Source organism: Phyllopteryx taeniolatus, chromosome 21 (genome assembly GCF_024500385.1).
Source record: "Phyllopteryx taeniolatus isolate TA_2022b chromosome 21, UOR_Ptae_1.2, whole genome shotgun sequence".
NCBI classification, from domain to species: domain Eukaryota; kingdom Metazoa; phylum Chordata; class Actinopteri; order Syngnathiformes; family Syngnathidae; genus Phyllopteryx; species Phyllopteryx taeniolatus.
Window position 1 is genome coordinate 8,978,186 of NC_084522.1, and position 21,547 is coordinate 8,999,732.

At 41.7% G+C, this 21,547-nt stretch overlaps 2 protein-coding genes and 1 non-coding gene across 26 annotated transcripts in view; 2 read left to right on the forward strand and 1 right to left on the reverse strand.

Annotated features, from left to right (window-relative positions):
* The first annotated feature begins 714 nt into the window (after positions 1 to 714).
* rplp1 (ribosomal protein lateral stalk subunit P1) lies at positions 715 to 2,103 on the forward strand. Its single transcript, XM_061760017.1, has 4 exons — positions 715 to 929; positions 1,621 to 1,695; positions 1,781 to 1,895; positions 1,978 to 2,103. Exons 1-4 carry the CDS (start codon positions 858 to 860, stop codon positions 2,058 to 2,060), a joined length of 345 nt encoding a protein of 114 aa, XP_061616001.1. The 5' UTR covers positions 715 to 857; the 3' UTR covers positions 2,061 to 2,103.
* A 2,048-nt stretch (positions 2,104 to 4,151) lies between these two features.
* Positions 4,152 to 4,224, forward strand: trnav-cac (transfer RNA valine (anticodon CAC)). The gene has a single exon. It is a non-coding gene; the product is annotated as a tRNA-Val (tRNA).
* A 105-nt stretch (positions 4,225 to 4,329) lies between these two features.
* ptk2aa (protein tyrosine kinase 2aa) overlaps positions 4,330 to 21,547 on the reverse strand; it is a 48,349-nt gene continuing 31,131 nt past the window's right edge. For 4 of the 24 annotated variants that reach the window (XM_061761190.1, XM_061761191.1, XM_061761189.1 and 1 more), the window contains 22 exons: positions 21,277 to 21,341; positions 19,705 to 19,722; positions 17,310 to 17,366; positions 16,983 to 17,003; positions 16,104 to 16,201; positions 15,948 to 16,032; positions 15,771 to 15,871; positions 15,587 to 15,702; positions 14,912 to 15,012; positions 14,303 to 14,392; positions 14,008 to 14,212; positions 13,637 to 13,748; positions 13,473 to 13,547; positions 12,234 to 12,332; positions 10,676 to 10,780; positions 10,093 to 10,155; positions 9,904 to 10,015; positions 8,339 to 8,442; positions 6,307 to 6,462; positions 6,141 to 6,221; positions 5,908 to 5,993; positions 4,330 to 5,834 (listed from right to left, as the gene is read on the reverse strand). In XM_061761190.1, the coding sequence (XP_061617174.1) occupies positions 5,714 to 5,834; positions 5,908 to 5,993; positions 6,141 to 6,221; positions 6,307 to 6,462; positions 8,339 to 8,442; positions 9,904 to 10,015; positions 10,093 to 10,155; positions 10,676 to 10,780; positions 12,234 to 12,332; positions 13,473 to 13,547; positions 13,637 to 13,748; positions 14,008 to 14,212; positions 14,303 to 14,392; positions 14,912 to 15,012; positions 15,587 to 15,702; positions 15,771 to 15,871; positions 15,948 to 16,032; positions 16,104 to 16,201; positions 16,983 to 17,003; positions 17,310 to 17,366; positions 19,705 to 19,722; positions 21,277 to 21,341 (2,071 nt within the window). In that variant the 3' untranslated portion in view covers positions 4,330 to 5,713. Of the gene's footprint in view, positions 5,835 to 5,907; positions 5,994 to 6,140; positions 6,222 to 6,306; positions 6,463 to 8,338; positions 8,443 to 9,903; positions 10,016 to 10,092; positions 10,156 to 10,675; positions 10,781 to 12,233; positions 12,333 to 13,472; positions 13,548 to 13,636; positions 13,749 to 14,007; positions 14,213 to 14,302; positions 14,393 to 14,844; positions 15,013 to 15,586; positions 15,703 to 15,770; positions 15,872 to 15,947; positions 16,033 to 16,103; positions 16,202 to 16,982; positions 17,004 to 17,309; positions 17,367 to 17,447; positions 18,016 to 19,704; positions 19,723 to 20,967; positions 21,172 to 21,276; positions 21,342 to 21,547 lie in introns of those variants that run through there. The other 20 variants (XM_061761201.1, XM_061761183.1, XM_061761188.1 and 17 more) reach the window with 20 other exon arrangements.

A 21,547-nucleotide genomic window follows, 5' to 3' on the forward strand; every position in this document is an offset into this window, starting at 1 on the left:
AACTGACTGAATATGTAAACTGGTTTAATGGAGGGTGGTTTTATAAGCACCAAACCAGCATAATTATTTGAAGTATAAGTCAAATCTAATCAAATACATTCCATCCAATTAAGATTGAGTTAAGAATCAGAAATATGCAATGTAAACTGTTTTTGAAACTAAGTGATAAAATGGCTTTGTCTGTAAACAAAAAAATATTTATAATCAGTAATAGTCACATTTTTAGCATAAACTTGGTCAAATATGTACTTTCCATCTAAAAAGCAGACTTAATCAGAAATATGTCATGTAAACTGGATGTTAAATATGTCATCTTAATTATGAATGTAAATTAAGATTAAAATGTATAGAGATAACTGGAAAAACAAAATATTTATAAATAAAGTATTTCAAATACATGTAGATTTTTCCCCAAAAATACAGATTTAAGAATAAAAAAAAGACCAAATAACGTAAAACATGTAAAACCTACTGTTCTAACATTAAAAATCAAACTGTATATTTTTACACACACTGGTGTTTTATAACTAACAAATATCATTGTTCTTGCAATTTATATATTTTCATACTGTTTTGGCGTGTTATCGCCTGAATTTGTTGAAATATAGAATGATCGAAAGTAAATAAATGCCGCAATCCCTCAGCGGGCTACGCTAGTCGTCACTGGCCGTGCGTAATGACATCACGCAGCGTATAAAAGTCAAACTCCCCGCCCCTCCCATCCCTTTTCTCATTCACAGGAAGTGGACGTGCCTAAGGTGCTCGGTTCTTCACCCGAAGCTAAGGCCCGCAATCCGGCGACTAGCACCGTCAAAATTAGGCATCCGACGCCCTAAACGTGAAAACAAACATCTAAGATGGCTTCCGTCTCCGAGCTGGCCTGTATTTACTCGGCTCTCATCCTCCACGACGACGAAGTCACTGTCACCGTAAGTGTCCCGCGCGCAACGTTATCGTAGTCACCATTTGAGGTTACAGTTGCCCCAAAAACGAGGACACTTAAAATGGCTGCGGTGTTATTAAAGTTCCCTATTCCTGTCCAGAAGGCGGGAAAACGACATTGCTGTTAAATAGGTTTGAAGGCGAGCTACTTGTAGCTAATGCTAGGCTAATTCCCAGTGTATAACACATGGGTGCGTTCCATGAAACCCTAACATTTTCCCGCAACCCCTAATCCTGAATAGAAACCCTACTTTGAAACCTGAACTTGCCAGTGCTTGCGTTGACACCCTAAACCTGGCTAAAAACCCTACTTTGAAACCCTAAACCATCCATGAAACCCTAACACTCAAACCCATCCCTAACCCTCCATCGAATCCTGGCTTGAAACCTTACTTTCAGACTCCAAACCTGGCTAAAATGTAAGTTTTAAAACGCAAACAGTGGCTTGAAACACTAATCCTGTCTTTGAACCTTACATGAAATCCTAGAAATTTGCCTATAAACTTTATTTTGGAACCCTAAAACCTTTGCTATATAATTGCAGATGGGAAATAGTGTGGTGCTGCTCGTCGTAGTGTTGTTTCGAGCATTTGAACAGATTCTATTAAATGAAATTATACAAAAGTGAAGTGTATTAATGTGTTGTTGTATTAAATTAGCCCTCATTGTTTTGTCTAGGAGGACAAGCTGAATGCGCTAATTAAGGCCGCCGGCGTGAGCGTGGAGCCTTTCTGGCCCAGTCTCTTCGCCAAGGTAACACCAAACTGCCATTCGAAGACTTTAATAAAGCGCACATAACAATGCTTGAAAGACACTCACCTGCGTTCGCGTCCCATAGGCTCTGTCCAGCGTCGATATCGGCAGCCTGATCTGCAACGTCGGCGCCGGAGGTGGCGCGCCAGCCGGAGCCCCCGCTGCCGGAGCAGCCCCTGCATCTGCTGGAGATGCCCCAGGTAAATAAAATTTTAAAACAGAAATGTTTTGGGGTTACGTCTTGTGCATTTTTTTAACCAGGTTGTCATTTACCTTTTACAGCCAAGGCAGAGGAGAAGAAAGAAGAGAAGAAGGAGGAGTCCGAGGAGTCTGACGACGACATGGGCTTCGGTCTCTTTGATTAAACTGGCTGTTTTTCTAAAAACACAATAAAATGACCAAAAAATATCTTGCCTGTGTAAGAATCTTCTTACTCTAATTGCAAAACCCATTAAAGACTACAGTATTCTTCAATTACATCACCACAGTAAAACAAAATAGGTGCTCATGTAGTGTTGTATCTGAACAATGAACAAAAGTTCAAACAATTCATTTTCCGCCTGATTAACGTAATTGAGAACGCGCTCATTCTGGCATAAAGAATGGTTTTTGAACGAAAGTTTATTTTCATTCAAGAGTGCCAGGTTTTGCTGGAGAATCCCAGGACAAACCTGTATGGACCTTCATATGTCAACGGATAAACACTACTTGGCAGCCGCCCTTGGTGTTAACATTTGGCAGGCACTTGCGGCAGCCTTTTCAGGGACGCTGCGTAAATGGGAGTCAATGTGTTCTTTGGTTTGTAATGCAGTACATCATTGTAAAAATGTATTACTAGGACAATTATTTGTATCTGAATGCTTTTGTTAAAACACTGCGATCACACTCGTAGTATTGAATTTATTTTGTAACAAGAACAGATGAGAGAAAATATTTTGTCAATCTAGTCAGCCAGAGCTGCAAGGAATGCAAAGTTATCAATGTCCTTTCACCATCATTCCTGACATAACTGTTGCGTGTTTTTGTTTGCACATTCAGGACAAAAAGGTCTGTTTTATTTTAATTCCTCATTTTAAAAAAAAAACGCAGGGGGTGAGCAAATTATGGCCCACTCCATTCTTTGTGGCCCAGTGAGCATTTACATTAACAAGTGTCTTGTAATATTAGTTGCATTATTTTAACATATATACACACACCAAAATTTTCTACTGTAAATAAAACTTAAAAAAGGTAAAATTTATTTTACATATACATTTAATTTTTGGTTTACTTAGTTATTCATTTAAAAACTATAATGTTAGACTTAATTTTAGGAATATTGTAAAAATAAATTTTACATAAACATTTAATAGTTGAATTGTAAATTTACAATAGTAAACCTTGAAGAATTGGAATTTTGCTTTTTTTTTTTTTTTTTTTTTACATCCGCATTTAAAGTTTTTTTTTTTTTTTTTAGACATTTACATACAGTACAGTCCAGTCAAAATATCGACGAGGTGATTACTGTTCGAAATTCGTATCTAAATAGTACTAAATGTAATACTTTAAAGTATCCATAAGATGGCGTCCTCCACTAAGGCGCCGGGCAACAGCGGCAATTTCAAAAAGCATAGGTACAATATAAGGGTCCGTCTTGCCGTCTTCGCTGGCATAACGGCTAATTGGCAACTCGTACATCTCAATTAGTTCATATGTAGTTCCTAAACATAAAAAAACTGAACTTACTATCGTAAGTGTAACAAGTTTACATACCTTCGGGACTTGACTAGCAGGCAGAAAATGTCGAACGGCGAGTAATGAGCATTTGGGCTAAACAGGTGGGCATTACCGTAAAGGTGACGCCATTGTCGTAAACCCGCCTAACTCGTGGTGATGTTGTGACGCTTAACCCCATTATATACATGTAGGTAAATTAGCACGCCCCACTATATCTCGAGAAATTATATTGTACATTACCTAATTTGAAGGAATTAGATCGTCAAAACAAGAAAATTATTGCAATAACTATTGAAGCTGTATTACCGTTCTGTGCCACAGTTCAAAGGGTAAATGTTGTTCCGTGCACCAACAAAAAACGACTCCGACGAAACGATGTGTATGTTGTTTTGTCTGTGTAATTGTGTTACACAAAACGTACATTCCAAATAATATATAGTAGATATATAATTTGCCGTAATGTAGTAGTTTTCACTATGATACGCCTAACGTTGAGTGTTTCACGCTGCAGTACCTTTGTCGGCCACACGAGTACAACATTGTATTTAGTGTTTGGCGTTGTAGTACCAGTGTCGGCCAAATAATTGGAGTGAAAGGGATAAGGTCGCCCTTTCATGTACTAACGAAAAACAAAATTGTTTCCTAGTTGTTTGAATTATTTTAACAATGCCGACGCAGTGCAGACGTATTACATGTATGAATGAGTTTATGGAGGCAAAATCTTATGTACGTGTATACTAGTTTCCGTAGTGTAGTGGTTATCACGTTCGCCTCACACGCGAAAGGTCCCCGGTTCGAAACCGGGCGGAAACATTTGTTTTGTATTAATGATCGATTTTCTACAACGAAACAGCTATTGTTTTGCTATATAATATACATTATTTTAGGGCAAATAAAGAGGTAACAGCAGCCTGTTAGTAACGATAAAACAGTCTTTTTATTTGCAACTATACATTATGTGTCTTTCCTGAGAGAAGGAGAGAAATGGTGGAAAAAAACGGGAAGAACATTTGTGAAAAAGGGAATACGCATTCCATTTTGGGAATTTATCAGGTTCAAAGCGGCTGACCAAAGCGTCCAACTGCAGTCGCCATTCACCCAATAAATAACTTTGCGACTCTCAGTCTTTTCACAGTATGGGATTCTAGTCTGAAACGTTGCCGATCTGTATTGTAAAAACAGGCAACCCAGTATGACTTCAACTTCCAACAAGCAGTCCATGCCTCATAAAGGTGTTAAAATAGAGATTATTAGTGTATTTAACTTTTTTTTTTGCAATGTACTTACTGTTGAGTTAAAGCAGGAGTGGGCAACCTGCGGCACGTGGCCCCATTTGCAGTCCCCTGAAAGTATATGATGCGGCCAGCAATGCAACTTAAAACAACAAATCAAACCTCAGAGGAGCTGTTATACACATTTATAAAAACATTTAACCTGCAAATGCTTTTTTTTTTTTCATACATTTTGGGAAAATGGCCCCAATAGGAAAAAGGTTCCTCACCCCTGGTTTAAAGCTGAAGGATGAGACTGTGGACAGTAAAGCAACACTGACAAAAAAAAAGATCCAGTAAGAGGCAAGGCTGGAAATATTATTATATATACTGTATATATATTATATAAAGAGCATGTTCAAACATCACCAATTCATTTTCCTTCCAATTCGTCACAAGCGGCAAACTCCTTCAAAACGAGTCCTTACGCATTAAATATATTTTTAAAAATGTCTTTAAAAATGGCTACTTTAAAAAAAATGTACAGGATAATTCAAAAGTAACGCCCCTTTTAAAAAAATACTTATAAATTATTTATTCCTATTTTTCTTTTGATTTTTCTGTGTTTGTTTTAATGTTTAATGTTTAATTTAATCTGTAATTAAATCTGGCCAGTTACCAGTGCTCGGGAGAATGTTGAAGATTTGATTTTCATACAAGATGGGGCCCTTCCACATTCTCTAAATTTAAATGAAGTACTTCATGCTACACACTAACATTCCTCATATCAATTTCTTGTAAAAATTCAAACTTTAGAGAACAAACAAAGAAAATGAGAGAGAGAGAGAAATTTACAATAAATGAATAATTTATAAGTATTCTGAAATAGGGAGTTATCAATCACCCAGTATTATTGAAAATATGTGACAATAGTATTATCATTTAAAAAAAAGAAAAAGTATTTACAAGACGATGCCAAACATGGCGGCTGTAGTGTCCACTGTCCACCATTTTAATCCAAGTTTCTGTCTCCATGGCGACCAACGTCAATCTTGTTCCTGCATTATTCAACGTCTGCGTATCCTTTGGAGCTAATGCGTTCGTGTGATCATCTTGAGACGCGCCTGGTCGATGACATCCAGCAAGTTCTTAGCATCAACGGCGAGGGCGTGCGCCGCCATCAACATCTGCTTTTTGTAGTCCTTCTGCAAGCTGCAGAGACAGACGAGCGCCATGTCAACACCAAGGCGCTGGTGTAAAAAAGTCAGAGCAATGTGGCACTCACCTGGTCATGACGTACTGCTGCGCCAGCTTCATCTTGGCGATCAGCTCTGCCAGGTCAGAATTAAGCAGCTTCTGGGCCATCTCAATCTGTGGCGGTTGGGATGAAATCACGTGAAAATCAAATGAACCAGGCGTTCTCAAATTTTTAAATTGCTGTATGTAAAAGTGTAGACTGCACACAAACGGGACACGTGCATTATGTTATGTCATGTTGGATCAGTCTTGAGTGTTTACCTCTCGATGCGTGCTAGCGGGCAGCACAGGAATGGTCTCATCCACCGTGGCCAGCAGAGTCCTCAGTGCCAGACCAACTTCCTACAAAATACAATCACGAAAGCTCAGCAGAAGTCTTTAATGGACCCGGAACACGATGAGTTTGTGACTAGCCCCACCCCCTCACCTTGACCATGGGTACGTACTCCTCGGGCGCTGCCGGCTGGATCCGGTTGGACATCTCGATGACAGACTTGACCAGCGCCGTCACATTTTCGTACACTTTGTCGTTGGAGCGGTCCAGGTTGGCTGTGGGGGGCGGGCTGATCTCCTGGGGCTGTAACTGCACCACCGGGAGATTATTTAGGATTTTTCTTTAAAAACCATTCGGATCTTTCATGTCAGTGCCTGTAGCTAGAGATACTGTTGATTAAAAATAGAGATACATCCATCCATCCATCCATCCATTTTCTGAGCCGCTTCTCCTCACTAGGGTCGTGGTCGTGCTGGAGCCTATCCCAGCTATCATCGGGCAGGAGGCGGGGTACACCCTGAACTGGTTGCCAGCCAGTCGCAAGGCACATGCAAACAAACAACCACTCGCACTCACATCCACACCTACGGGCAATTTAGAGTCCCCAATTAATGCATGTTTTTTGGGATGTGGGAGGAAACCGGAGTGCCCGGAGAAAACCCACGCAGGCACGGGGAGAACATGCAAACTCCACACAGGGGGAGCCGGGGATTGAGCCCCACTCCTCAGAACTGTGAGGCTGACGCTCTAACCAGTCGGCCACCGTGCCGCCAATAGAGATACAGTAACCATAAATAGCTATCGATATATAGAGCGACATAGAGACAGATTAGATGGATAGATAGATAGATAGATAGATAGATAGATAGATAGATAGATAGATAGATAGAGACAGACAGAAATAAGACAGCTTCAGTAGCGTTAGATATTGATATACAGTGGACCCCGCTATTCTTGTAGGGCGAATATCAAAAGCCCGCAGATAACTGACACCCCAAAAACGTTTTTGAATACAAATTTTGAATATGCAGCAATAAACCATTAATAAGCGTTTTCTGGGTCGGTTACCAGAAAACAGGAAAGAAATAGTCCACATTTTGATTTTGATTTTTTTTTTAAATCAGGTGGATCCGCAGGTGCCGAAGCACGAGTATGCGGGACTCCACTGTATATATTTATAGCGAGATAAAGAGGTAGGCGGCACGGTGGCGACTGGTTAGAGCGTCAGCCTCACAGTTCTGAGGACCCAGGTTCAATCCCCGGCCCCGCCTGTGTGGAGTTTGCATGTTCTCCCCGTGCCTGCGTGGGTTTTCTCCGGGCACTCCGGTTTCCTCCCACATCCCAAAAACATGCATGAATTGGAGACTCTAAATTGCCCGTAGGCATGACTGTGAGTGCGAATGGTTGTTTGTTCCTATGTGCCCTGCGATTGGCTGGCAACCAGTTCAGGGTGTACCCCGCCTCCTGCCCGATGACAGCTGGTATAGGCTCCAGTACGCCTGCGACCCTAGTGAGGAGAAGGGGCTCAGAAAATGGATGGATGGATGGATAAAGAGGTAGCGATAGATAGATAAACACATATAAAGCACTATAGAAAAAGCGATATAGATTCTATCTACTACGCCTATTGCTGCTAAAACTACGTATACTGATTATGGCTCCAGAAATAACAGTGAAACCTCCAATATAAATTAAATAAAACTACAATAAAGTAAAACTACTCACACCCTTGGACAGTAAAAATGTGCTAGTTGCCACTCTTCATCTGGTCATTTCTATGCTAGTCATTATGCTTTCAGATACATGTTAATGACATCTGCTAGTTGAAACTATATTGCATTTGTAATATTTTTTTAACTCGATTGCTCATGCTGTACAGAGTAGACAGACAATTTCCTGTGTTGCAAACAGTTCAAATTGTACCACTTTTGGGGGGAATTCCACTAGTATTTGGAGGTTCCACTGTATTTGGCATTTTTCAATTATTCACCAAATAAGTCTCTTGTGATGAGAAGCTAACTACTGAATCTCTATGCTAGGACGCGCGGGTCATCTTACCCTCCACGGCTATATGGGTAGGCGGGGGTCGGGGGGTTTGGGGAGAGGAGACAGCACGTTAGCGCAAAAGCCGTTAGCACGGGATGACGGCACTGCACACAGTTGTTGACGTAATAACAGGATTTACCTTCACACCCTCGTTGTAGCTGTCCACGGGGCAGAGGCCGGACAGGGTGCCGAGGTGAGCGGGGGCCCCGGGACGAGGGGGCTTCTTCGGCGGAGCCACGTGTTCTAAAAAAAACATACAACAAAAACTGGTTAACATGGATAAGGAGTTTATTAGTAGTAAGGCCTTCTCTGTTGACCTAAGCACTGACCAACATTTACAACCTTTGTTCCATGAAATTGTATTAGTGTAGATATATATATATTAATTATATATACATACATATATCCATCCATCCATCCATTTTCTGAGCCGCTTCTCCTCACTAGGGTCGCGGGCGTGCTGGAGCCTATCCCAGCCGTCATCGGGCAGGAGGCGGGGTACACTCTGAACTGGTTGCCAGCCAATCGCAGGGCACATAGGAACAAAAAACCATTCGCACTCACAGTCATGCCTACGGGCAATTTAGAGTCTCCAATTCATGCATGTTTTTGGGATGTGGGAGGAAACCGGAGTGCCCGGAGAAAACCCACGCAGGCACAGGGAGAACATGCAAACTCCACACAGGCGGGGCCGGGGATTGAACCCGGGTCCTCAGAACTGTGAGGCTGACGCTCTAACCAGTCGCCCACCGTGCCGCCTCTCTCTCTCTCTCTCTCTCTCTCTCTCTCTCTCTCTCTCTCTCTCTCTCTCTCTCTCTCTCTCTCTCTCTCTCTCTCTCTCTCTCTCTCTCTCTCTCTCTCTCTCTCTCTCTCTCTCTATATATATATATATATATATATATATATATATATACATATACACACACACACACACACACACACACACACACACAAACATACATACAGTTCTGAGGACTGGGGTTCAATCTCCGGCCCCGCCTGTGTGGCGTTTGCATGTTCTCCCCGTGCCTGCATGGGTTTTCTCCGGGCACTCCGGTTTCCTCCCACATCCCAAAAACATGCATGGTAGGTTAATTGACAACTCTAAATTGCCCGTAGGTGGGAATGTGAGTGCGAATGGTTGTTTGTATGTGCCTTGCGATTGGCTGGAAACCAGTTCAGGGTGTACCCCGCCTCCTGCCCGATGATAGCTGGGATAGGCTCCAGCACACCCGCGACCCTAGTGAGGAGAAGCGGCTCAGAAAATGGATGGATGGATGGATATATATATATATATATATATATATATATATATATATATATATATATATATATATATATATATATATATCCATCCATCCATCCATATATATATATATACATTCATGTTGTTAAATATCGATTATGAACGGCTCCAAATAATACTTTTAAAAGCATGTTTTAATAAGTTTGTGTGTTTATTATTTCTTAATATGGTCTCCCTATTGCGCAGATTTTCAACCTATAGCAGAAGGGTCTGGAACTGAACGTTACTGTACTACAATTCTTGATCCTTGAGGTCTTTTGACAAAAGCGTGTCACAGACATGTCATTAACTGGCAACTCTTAAACTGTCAAAAGAAAATGCATAGTATGTCTCCTTTAAGGTGGTGTCTTCTTGAGGGAGGTTAGTAGGTTAGTCTTCCGAAAATGACTCTCTCTCACCTGGTTTGCCCACAGGCTGGTAGATGTGCTGGCTTCCACCCTGCACAAGGAAGAAACCCACACAACAGCTTAGGGAGGAATGGGTTGAGATGTCAGCCATCTTGCGGGATCTCTGTGGTCATGTGCTGGCCCAATAAAAATAAACTTGCATATGGAAAGAAAGTGTCAAGATGAAGCTAAGGAACTGACCGGCGCTTGGAGCGTCCCATCCTCTCTTTCGATGCTCCCTCGGCTGTTTCTGGGTTCGGCCTTCTGGAGAAAAAAACTTTTATTAATCATGTTGCACCAGAGTAGCAAAAAAAAAAAAAAGGACAACATTAAACATTGTGTTCCTCCTTCTCTCCCTCTCTCTTTGCTTCTGTACCGTTTTGGTGAAGCATGCCTTGAAGAGATGCATCCTGGGGGAAAAATTAGTCTGAACAAGAAAAGTGGCGCTCATGTGGAGGGAGAGAAGGTCGTAAAGAGAAAAGAGGTAGATTTGAAAGACGACAAGAAGAGGAGAGGAAGTAGACAGCAGAAATAGGATCTAAAATGAGTTTTTTTTCGTAGAGGAGGTGGAGCTGGTCAAGGAAAAGATCCCCTCTATTTTTCCTCTCTTTCTTTCCATCCACACCTCTGCACTCATTCCGAGCCTCCTGCCAATCCCACTTCCTGTCTCACCGCCCACTTCAAAAACACTCAACCCTGATTGGTTGTGGCCTGCGTTGTCAGACGGGTTAAAAGCTGAGTTCCTTGTATATTTATACGAGAGTGGTGTGTGCATTCACGCTACCATGAAGCTTTCCTCCTGCTCCAACCATCGCTGGTCGTCCTCCATTTGCTGCTGCTGTATCATGAGCCTCTCCTCCATGAGCGCCTGGCCTACACACCCGGTGTCCTGGAAGAACAAAAAGGTGCCTGAATATCCTTATTTCCTCAAATAGTGGCCGGCCTTCGAATTATCGCCAGCTAAATCATCACACGTAGCGCTGCTGTTATTTTGTGGGTCTAACAGACATTTACAGATACAAACAGATATATTGTTTTAAATGTATACAAAAAAGATAACACTTCTTCTGTCCCTGTTTGTTTTTTTATTTTCATTTCATTATACAGGGTGGGCCAAAAGTAGGTATACACTTTATCAAATTAACATTGTTTTTAATTTTATTACATCAAATTATTTTCCCCCAATTACATTCATTAACATTTTATTTCATAAATTCAAAATAAGGTTTCAAAATAGGGTTTCTAGATTTGGTAAGTGTTTGTAGTTTGGGTTTCAAATCATGGTTTCAAGCCAGGGTTAGAGTTTTTAATCATGGGTTTGAAATTAGATTTCGAGTGTGGGTTTGTGTGCGTTGACCTGGTGGAGACACTAAAGGTGGCAGGGAGCCCAATTCCTCCCTTCCTTCCAGCTTTCCTTCCTTTCATACATCCGTCCAACCTTCTAACAATTCTCCATTCTTACCTGCCATCCTTCCTCCCTACCTTCCTCTCTCCATTCCTTCAACCATCTACTATATTCTTCCTTCGTACATTTCAATTGTCATCCTTCCCTTTCATCACTCCTTCTTCCTTTCTTTCCTTTAATATAATCCTTTCACCCTTCCTTCCTCCACTTTCATATTTAATAAACAGAATTAAAAAGTGTATGCCTAATTTCCTGCATGATATTCAGTGTGATTTGACCTCATGTTGAGACAGCATCTTTAATGTGCTTGTGTGGTCGTGCCGGTCCATAATGTTGTGTATCCTTGTTTATGTTCCAGGGAGCTACGTGACTTACGAGTTCCTCCTAAATAGTCCTTTTCATTTTGTTTTAACTTCAGTTTTACACAAATTCACCTATTCAGGGTTTTTTTTTTCCCTGTGGAAACTATCCTCAGCCATTCACTGAAATACTCCCAGAGTTGCAGTTTTTGTGCTTTTCGATAATGCTGTAAGATGCCACAAGATGGCGCCAAAGCCCTGTCTAATAGAAAAGTTGTAATTGATGTCAAGGAAATATGTTTGTTGTTATATGGTTGTTAGTGGAGGTAAAGGAGAGTCTTCGCCACATGCATACATGTTCACTTCTGGTGATTTGTTTACCCCCCCCCCCCCCCCCCCCAAAGAAATAATCTGTAAATTAAGTTTATTTATCTGTAAGATAAACTTTGTAAGATGGTTTTTCAATGATATTGAAGTGTTATGGGATCATAGTTTGTGTTATGGATATAGTTTAAACAATGAATATAGGCAATTATAAACATTATGTGGAGGTGTGGGCATCAATTATTCGCTGTTTTTTTGCTATACGCAGCAGGGCTCAGTCCCTATCCCCGGTAATTCGCGGTGGCTTACTGTACCTCCATGTTGGGGTTCCACAGCGCTGTGTGTTCCGGCCTGTGCTGGTTCCAGGAATCAGTCGTGGAGAAGCCGCCTCCTACGCCGCCGTGCGCCGTCGGCTGGAGGTGGACACAAAAGAGAGAGCGATACAGACGTAATAATAATAATAACATCAATCAAAGCTGAAATAACATTTTTTCAGAACGGATACTGACAATAGCAAGATATATACTGCAGATGTGTTCAAATGTCCTGCTCCTTATAAGGGTAGAAGAGTGTTTGAGTGCATCTCAGCACAAGAGGAAATGCCTGCTGTCTGCTTGGATTACATGTAAGAGGTAGTTCACTTCAGTCACGCCTGACAATATTGCAGTGCACTCAGAGGTCATGCTGATTCTAACTTTTCAGATTTGGCTGAAGGTATCACTCTCGAGAGCCTTCAGAAATTAACTAATAGGACAACCGTGACTGTTTTTAATTGTATCTTTTTCTACTTCTAGTTTTTCCCTTTGCCAAAGCAGGTTCTGCATCTCGGTGAGTTGCTATCAAGACTGAACTTCCTCAAAAAGTGGCCTCCCCTCAGACTTTGTGCCTCAATCAATCACTGTGGTATGTATAAAAAAAAATATCTTATACTAAAATAGAGCATTCATATTTTTCCACCCTCAGGAAAAAAAGCCTTGTTACAGTATACCACGGTGCCCACCATGCCGTTCAGTAGAGTGGTGTCTCATTCTGACCCACTGGTATAAATAGTTTTTATTATGTAATTGGTTAAGTCTCATAGTATTTGAACCCAGAACTCGGAACTATGAGGCAGAAGTGGTAACCATTTTCTGCCCATTCATCTACACAATATCTAACACAATATTTCAGTGTAATATAATGGGGGGGAAACTACAAATAAGGGAAAAAGTGAAGAAAACTGAAATCGTACAAATAAAGGCATCCTCTATAATAAACACAATAGGTCTTTAATGTTAATGTTTATCAGTGAAACATAAGTTAGAGGCTGTTGAGCAGCATATTTTTATAAAATGGTATATGGTGGGGAAATGGGAATACAGTGTTATTATGATAATATGTGACTCTCTTTGAGTATAATCAATTATTCATATTAGTGCACATGTGATTATATGCAAGAGTGCAGTGATAAATTGGGATGGGTATCTTATGATGTTAAAAATGCATATGAAAATGTATTTGAGGTACTTCAGTATAAGCGTGTGTGTGTGTGTGTGTGTGTGTGTGTGTAGTACCTGATAGTGGTTGTGTTGTGGACTGGAGAAGTAGCCCTCACTAGAGCGAGGGCTAGGGTAACCCGGTCGACTTGGCTGAACACAAATTAAAAAACACATTTTGTTGAATTCCGGAATAAAGACAACACAATGAAGTTAATTAATAATTTGTTAATGATCCTCACTTTGGGCGGCGCCTCATCAGAACCTCCTGAGTCCCAGGACACCGTGACCTGTCTTCTCATCTCCATCCTCAGTCTCTCCTCTTGCTGAAGCTTCTCCTCCTCCAGTATGGTGCTAATATAGAAATCCCAAAAGTTGATGAATTAAGAATAAATAGGTACAGTGGGGTTCACTGGATCTATAACTCTATATCGCGGATAATTGTTCACATCCCTGCTATAGCGCAGATTTTAGAGATCATTTTTTTAAATGGGTTTTTGCAGTATACAGGCAAGTCCAAATTTAGAGTTGTGCGTCTTCACTGTAGAACTAGTTAGCCTGTCAATAGCGTGATAAATGGGGGTTCACTGTTAAGTACTGTAATCTTGATTACCTGAGTTGCGTTTTGAGTTCAGTGAACCGTGGCCGCTTGCTGGGGTCGTACGACCAGCACTTGGTCATGAGGCTGTAAAGGGTGGGCGGGCACTGCGGCGGCATGGCTAACCGCTCGCCATTCTCAATGCGGCCGATCACGTCGTTGTTCTTCACCCCTTGGAAAGGCTTGATGCCATACATCAGGATCTCCCACATGCAGACACCTGCAGAGGGGACAAAAAGAAAACAATAACAAAAAACGATCAGTGCCACGATGATGCGACACCATATAAGGCAAAAGTAGGGGGACTCACCAAACATCCAGACATCACTAGCAGAGGTGAATCTTCTGAAGTTGATCGACTCAGGAGCCATCCACTTGATAGGAAGTTTGCCTTTAGAGGCTGAGACAAGGGAAGATAGACGCTTGAGAACATTCCCAGTGCCTCCAGTAGGTGGCAGTCAAGTCTTGACTTTGGACAAATTAAGTGACCTAGACAGGTCACCAGTCAATCACAGGGGATGAATAGACAGCCCACCATTCACACTCATATTCAAATCACAGCGGTAACCAAACATATGTTTTTGAAATGTGGGACCAAACCTCCGAACTTCAGAAGTGTGAGGCAAATATGCTAACCATTAGTCTACCGTACTGCCAATTATCCTGTTTAATATCTAACATAATACAGATGATATTATCACACACTCACATTCACACCAATGGAACACAGAACCTCTAAAATGTGTGCCAGACATGATAACCATGAAACCACCAAGCTGCCCAACTCATGGAGTTAAACACAGTATCTCAAAAGTCGACAGGTCTAATCCATTCCATAAATCTCATATTTACCTCCCCAAAAATGGTTTGATTTTGGAGGTTTCACTGTATTCAATATGAGGAGGTGTGCCATCGTCACCTTTGTAGTAGGAGCTGTCCTCCATGTAGCGGGAGAGGCCAAAGTCTCCCAGCATCACACAGTCGATCGAGGACACCAACACATTACGTGCCGCTATGTCCCTAAAAAGAGGCAATGATGAAGCAGACTCTTAAATTTCCATTTACACATCACATAACAAAACCAGTGGCTGGGATTGGTGGCGGCATCTACAAGGCCTTTAGTTATGTTATTTTTATTTTCTTTATTTTGTTCTTAAGTTTGTATTTGTACTTCATTTGTACATTTCTTAACGGTACATTGCAATGTATGCATCTTGGTGCAAAAGAACTATGTTGAAGTGAGTTCCGGAGCTTCATTTAAACAAAAGCAGTGCTTCACCGGCATCTTGTAGCCAATGAACTATGATGAAGTGAGTAGAGGAGCTTCATTTAGACAAAAGTAGTGCTTTGCTTTGCTATTCACGGCAGTCCCTATCAAGCGACGGAATACATTTGTGAAATCATAATTCAAGTAAATATTAGTATGAAAAACACTTCTAGTCCATATAAAACAATCAAATGAAAAACAGCAAGGACGGCTGCATGATGACGTATCCTTACTCCACTGCGCAAACTAGCACAGTGTCAATAACCTCCAAACGTTGCATGTCAAGACAGTAGTAGATTGAGAAATTAGTGGGACTGGCTTGTTTACCTGTGCACAAAACGTTTGCTCTCCAGATACGCCAGCGCAGTGCTGAGCTGGTAGGCGAACAGGATTAGCGTGGCCAAGTCCAGGCTGTACTTCCTCACCTGGAGGAAAGAACGCAGCTGTACACAGGGAGAAAGCAAGATTCAGTATGCATTCAAGCATATAGATATGGTAAATGTGGACGGACCTCTCCCAGCGTGCACAGCTCCATGATTATCCACACAGGGTTCTCCGTGATCACACCAATCAGCTTGACAATGTGAGGGTGGTCAAACTGCCGCATAGTCACTGCAGGAGCACATTTAACACATTTAACGCAATGAGCGTGACTGAATTAGGTCTGCTAACATCGCAGCTGCCTTACGTGCTTCTTGCAGGAACTTTTCCCTGACGCTGTCCGAAGTGCAGTTCTTGCACGTCTTAATGGCGACGGCCAACGCTGGCTTGTCCTGTAGAATAACATCTTTATATTGAATCACGTTTATCACATCCTCCTACATCACTCATTCTATATACATACCGGGATGTTGTAGACTCCTTGGTGTACATCTCCAAACTGGCCCTCTCCTATGCAGCGACCAAGCTCAATCCTGTCCCTCTGGATTTCATAGTCCCGCGCTAAAAATAAAAAAATGAAGTAATGACGACAAACGGAGCATGTTACTTGTTTTTTAAATTACACTTTACAAGCTTTTTTTGCAACAAGCTAGACAAACAAACAAACAAAAAAAACATTAGGCTGTGCATGTGACAAAGTACCAAAAAATGGAAAATAAAATGTAATTGTACAAGACAACATAAATGGATGTAATAAAATGAAATGAAATTAAATGCAATTAAGTTTAAATGTATTAAAATAAATCCCTTTAAATTAATCTGTCCATGCAATTCAAATTTAATTTAAAGTGTCAAACAGTGTCAAAGAGAACCCACAACAACAGTATTAGTTGGGGAACAAAAATAATACAATAAGCTACCTTTGAATCTTTCTTTGCCTGAAAAAAATACTAATACTAAATACTAAAATCCTAAACTAAAATAGGGACTAGCGTAATAATCTATAAGTTATTATTAGTTATTAGTTATTAATCAAATTTGGTCGATCATGTAGAATCAATTGTTGATTAATAATGTCTTGAAGCAATGAAGGCAAAATACAGTAGAGTGCACTACTTGGCTGCCATCAACAAGGTCAGAACATCCAACTTCTTAAAAATATTTAAAATAACATTTATAGATTGATGACTAATTAATTGTCACTCAACGGAATTTAATCAAATGCTCATCCATCGTCAAAATACTAATAAGGGAAAGGATTTGTGGCAAAGAAAAATCCACAAAAAGGCATTTGGAAGTTGGACAGAATGAGAGGTAAAGGTTTTAGGTTGTTTTTTTTTACCTTCCACTATTCCACAGGTCACTGCATTGGTGATGGGTGGGTGGGGGAAGAAAAAAAAGAGGAAGACAGGGATGTGAAAAGCAGGAAAACTGCAAGACAGCTTGGAAAACACGCATCCAGACGATTCACTGTCAAGTCAGCGTACTTGGCGGGGATGTCATGTTGCGTACGCACATGCATACAAAGAAAATGTCAGATTTAGGTTTGCTGTAAAAGAGGAAGAAGAAGGAGGGAGAAGGAGAAACTAAACACGTCACTCTCCCCTTTGTGTTTTTTAGGCTTACATTAGAACACAGAGAAGAAAGCCAACGGTAATCATGCACTTACTGGAGGGCATGGTGTACGTGTCCTCTTCGTCAACTATCTCAGCATAGTCATCGGTCTCTGTAACGAAGAGTAACAACAAAAGTAAAAAAAATAGAAAGTAAAAAAAGGCATTGCCATTGAGGAAGTGCAGCAGCTTACTGTAAAAAGTCTCAAGGTTTTGATAACTCCTACCCAAAGCGACACCCATGCAGCTATGCTTGCTTTCTTTCTCTCTTACAAACACACACACACACACACACACACACACACTTGGCTCGTGTGTCAGCTGAGCTGTTTGACAGCAGCTGGCGTTGCGGTGCGATGGCGGCGGAGAAATTAGGAAAGGAGGCCAGGAAGAGTTCAAGAGGAGATAAACACAAATAAAAGAAGAAGAGATCAAAAATAGATGTTTGAAAGAATCAAAAGCAGAGCGAGAGATGCAGCAAGAGGAGGCGGGAGAGGAGGAGGGGGAAAAGGAGGGAAGGATGGACAGAATCCATCCTAACCAGATGGTTGGTGTTTAAAATAAAATCAGGCTGCAGACTCAGCTGCTTGCAACACGAGTCGAACATCTGCTGTCCGTGCAAGCTTTGCAGCCGATTTATTGGACTCTCTTTGGGAACACTGGAAATCAGTTTCTTAAATTCATGATTAACTTGAGAAATTTTAGCAGGAACGCGCTGGGTTGGCAATAGCGGGTCATTTAGAGGCTAATTCCTCCCCCCCCCCCAAAAAAAACAGGCTCAATTTAAACAATGGGAGCCATTAAACCACCCAGGCTTGATTTCCAAGAGGTTTTCAATTTAAAAGAATTTTTCCCATAGGAATAGAAATTAATTTATCCCAGGTTGAAACTATCTATCACCATATTAAAACTTTAACAGGGGCCATTATAAGTCAAGGATCCCAAATTGTGGTTTGTGACATTCAGGGATGTGCGAGATTATAGGGGACATTCAGCGAGTCCCTGCCTATTTGCGGTACGCTATTTACAAATTGACCTATTTGCATTTTTTTAAATATGAAACCGATCGTCAGCTATTCATTGAAAAATTCAACTATTTGCGGCTTGTGGGTGTAATTTTGTGCTATTTTTGTAATGCCCTAAAATCCACAAGATGACGCCAAAGCCCTGACTCATGGAAAAGTCTTAATTGGTGTCAAGGAAGTATGTTGGAGTGAGATCCGTGAGGATCTCAGAGTAGAGCCGCTGCTCCTCCGCATTGAGAGGAGCCAGATGAGGTGGCTCGGGCATCTGTTTAGGATGCCTCCCGGACGCCTCCCTGGTGAGGTGTTCCGGGCACGTCCCACCGGGAGGAGACCCCGGGGACGCCCCCGGACACGCTGGAGAGCTGGAGGAAGTGGCTGTGGAGAGGGAAGTCTGGGCTTCCCTGCTAAAGCTACTGCCCCAGCGACCGACCTCGGATAAGCGGAAGAAAATGGATGGATGGATGGATGGATGGATGGATATTAAAGTGTTTTGGGATCCCAGTTTGTGGTATATTTACTGTTTAATATAAACAATTTAAAATTTCTTAATATATTTAAAACTTTGTGGTGTCTTGTGTGGACTTTGCAGTTTGTACATGTTTACAAAATCCATCCTCACCATTGGCTCAGCACGATATTGGTTGGATGAATAGTCGCTTGGTTGCGTGAGACAGGACATCCCCCTCAAAACAGGCTAATTCCAGCAGGACAAAAAACAGGACATGTAAAGTGTACCGTAATTCTTGATTCTTGGTGTATTTTGTAATTGTATAACTTTTGAAGGTTCGACTTTGGAGGTTCCACTGTGTTTGGAAAATACAATATGAGATAAGTTTTAAGAAGAGAAGGGGAAAAAGCTGCATCACTCACATTTCATCATTGGCTGGTTTACATTAGTTGCGGTTTATCTAATAATAAAGAAACATTCCAGCTGCGGAAAAACAAAACAACCCTCAGCTTTTGAAATTCCAGTCTCCCTTTAGTGTGTGTGTGTGTTTGCCCGTTATAGCCTGGAATGCATTGCTTGAAACCAGCAAACCTCTTCCTCTGCATGACTTTGTGCAAGAATATATGTCAGTCCACATGTGCATGTGTGTGTGTGTGTGTGTCTGCGTGTGTATGTGTGTGTGTGTGTGTAGAGAGGGAAGCATTTGGAGAATTATTTTAAAGAGAAATGTCCCCTAGTTGCTCTTGTGGTGTGTCACTCTTGGTTTGAGTAGCAAAGTGTGTAATTGAATTGAAAATGATCCCAAATTGTTAAAAAAATGAGGACATTGTAGCTTCAGTTATTCTACATACATACTGCTATTGCGAAAAGGAGGAGGAACACATGCGTAAACATGGGCCCGCGCCTACAGCACACTTTAACAGAAGGGTGCGACGGGCGACATGAAACAAGAAACAACAGAGAGATAGATCACTTTACCATCCCCGCTAAGATCTTCTGCAGGGTCCAGGAGAGCATGCAAGAGCAGAGGAGGAGGAGGAAAGGAAGGGAGAGACATAAAGAAAGCAGAGGTTAGTCGTGTAACAAAATGGCTGCCGGACAACCTGCAAAGCCAAACACGTAAGCAGTTAGTTAAAGCTCCGATAAATGCGTTAAGAAAGCGACAGCATGCAAGACAGTGGTAGGGAGACACCACTTTGGTTTGCACACTATGCAGTCTGCGGCCACTTGTAAATATTTGTGTGAATGGCCGAGGTGAATGGCGAAATTCCAGTGGTGTACTTTAAACAGAGAGCAGACAGTTACATCCCTCCAAAATCACACAGACAAGCTACAAAATCCTGTAGAACAGATGAGTGGAAGCTGTTAAAGCTGCAAACGGGAGGCAAATGCACACCATTTTCACTATGAGGTGTCTCAATACTTCTGATCATTATTCCTCCTCCCGAAACAAATCATTTAGTAGGCTTTATTTTCTACATCAGTACAGGCTTGACATACCTTTAACAGGCTTTCATTTTTTTCTTCCTCCACCGTGACTGCTAATGACTTTAGCTCAATGCAGAATCCCCAAACGTGAATATGCGCTATGCCTGTGTGTCAAATTGGAAGCCGCCAGCTGGGAACGTTGGGAAAATGTCTGTAGCATTCCGGCTGCCGTCCAGATTGATGGCTCACTACGCTGAGCTGCGGCTGTCGCCTCGGCCGATAATAATCGCAAGTCTTCTTTCTTGGCCAGGAATTCAGCTCTGTCACTTTAAATCAACTGGTTTAACACTGATAAAATATTGGATTTGGAACTCAGCAAACTAACTGTGATCTCAGAGTCAAGGCATGTGCTGAACTCATCATTTCACTGTGCTGCTGTGCTCCACTTATAAGTATTAATATACTGTTATTGAAGCAAAGCTTCAATATTTATAAAATATGACAAAAGCATCAGAATCCCAGCTGACTTTTGGGCAAGACCTAGGGTACAGCCTAGACTGGTTGCCAGTCTATTGCAGGGCACATATAGACAGACAACCATTCACACTCACACTCACACCTATGGATAATTTAGTCTTCAGTCAACCTGACAAGCATGTTTTGGGAAAACCGGAATACCTGGAAATGCAAAAATGCTGTCCTTTTGTCATTAAAACGGTCCAAAGGGGTTCCATAAATAGCATTACTTTTTGTTAGTTGAATTATTCTCCAAATTAGCATTATTTAATTAGGCATTCGCATCATAAGGAATACCATTGGGTGGCGAATCGGAACAGAAGACAAAGGGGAGGAGGAAACGCCGTGCCTTGGCTGGCTTGGGAGGAGTCGACGGCACCAGGTCTTCGGCAAATCGAAGGACGAACGGGAGGCGGGGGTGGGTGAGACGGTGTGAATGGAAGACGGACAGAGTGCAGAAAAAGGCCGGACGTGGAGGTAAACAAACAGGACGGAGGAGACAAGACAGGAACAGTGAGAGAAAAAACAGATGTTGGAGGAAATGGAAAGAGCAGAGCAGTCACTAGTGGACATGTGACAAAGTGTATGAAGCATTCCATGCCTTACCTGAGACGGAGATTGTTCTCACTCCACTCTTGACCGCCTCCAACCTCTTCTCATTATTAGACAACCTACAAATAGAAACACGTGTCCGTTCACAACTCAAAGCACAGCAATTATCTCTGCCTTTTTGTGGTGGCCCAGGGAAGGGAAGAGCGAGAGGCCAAGGAAAAGAGGAGGAGACTCGCACAAGTGGAAACTATTTGGCTGCCAAAATTATCTCCTTATTTGACCAGACATGGGGCAAGAACGAGACAGAAAGGTATACCGAAAAAAA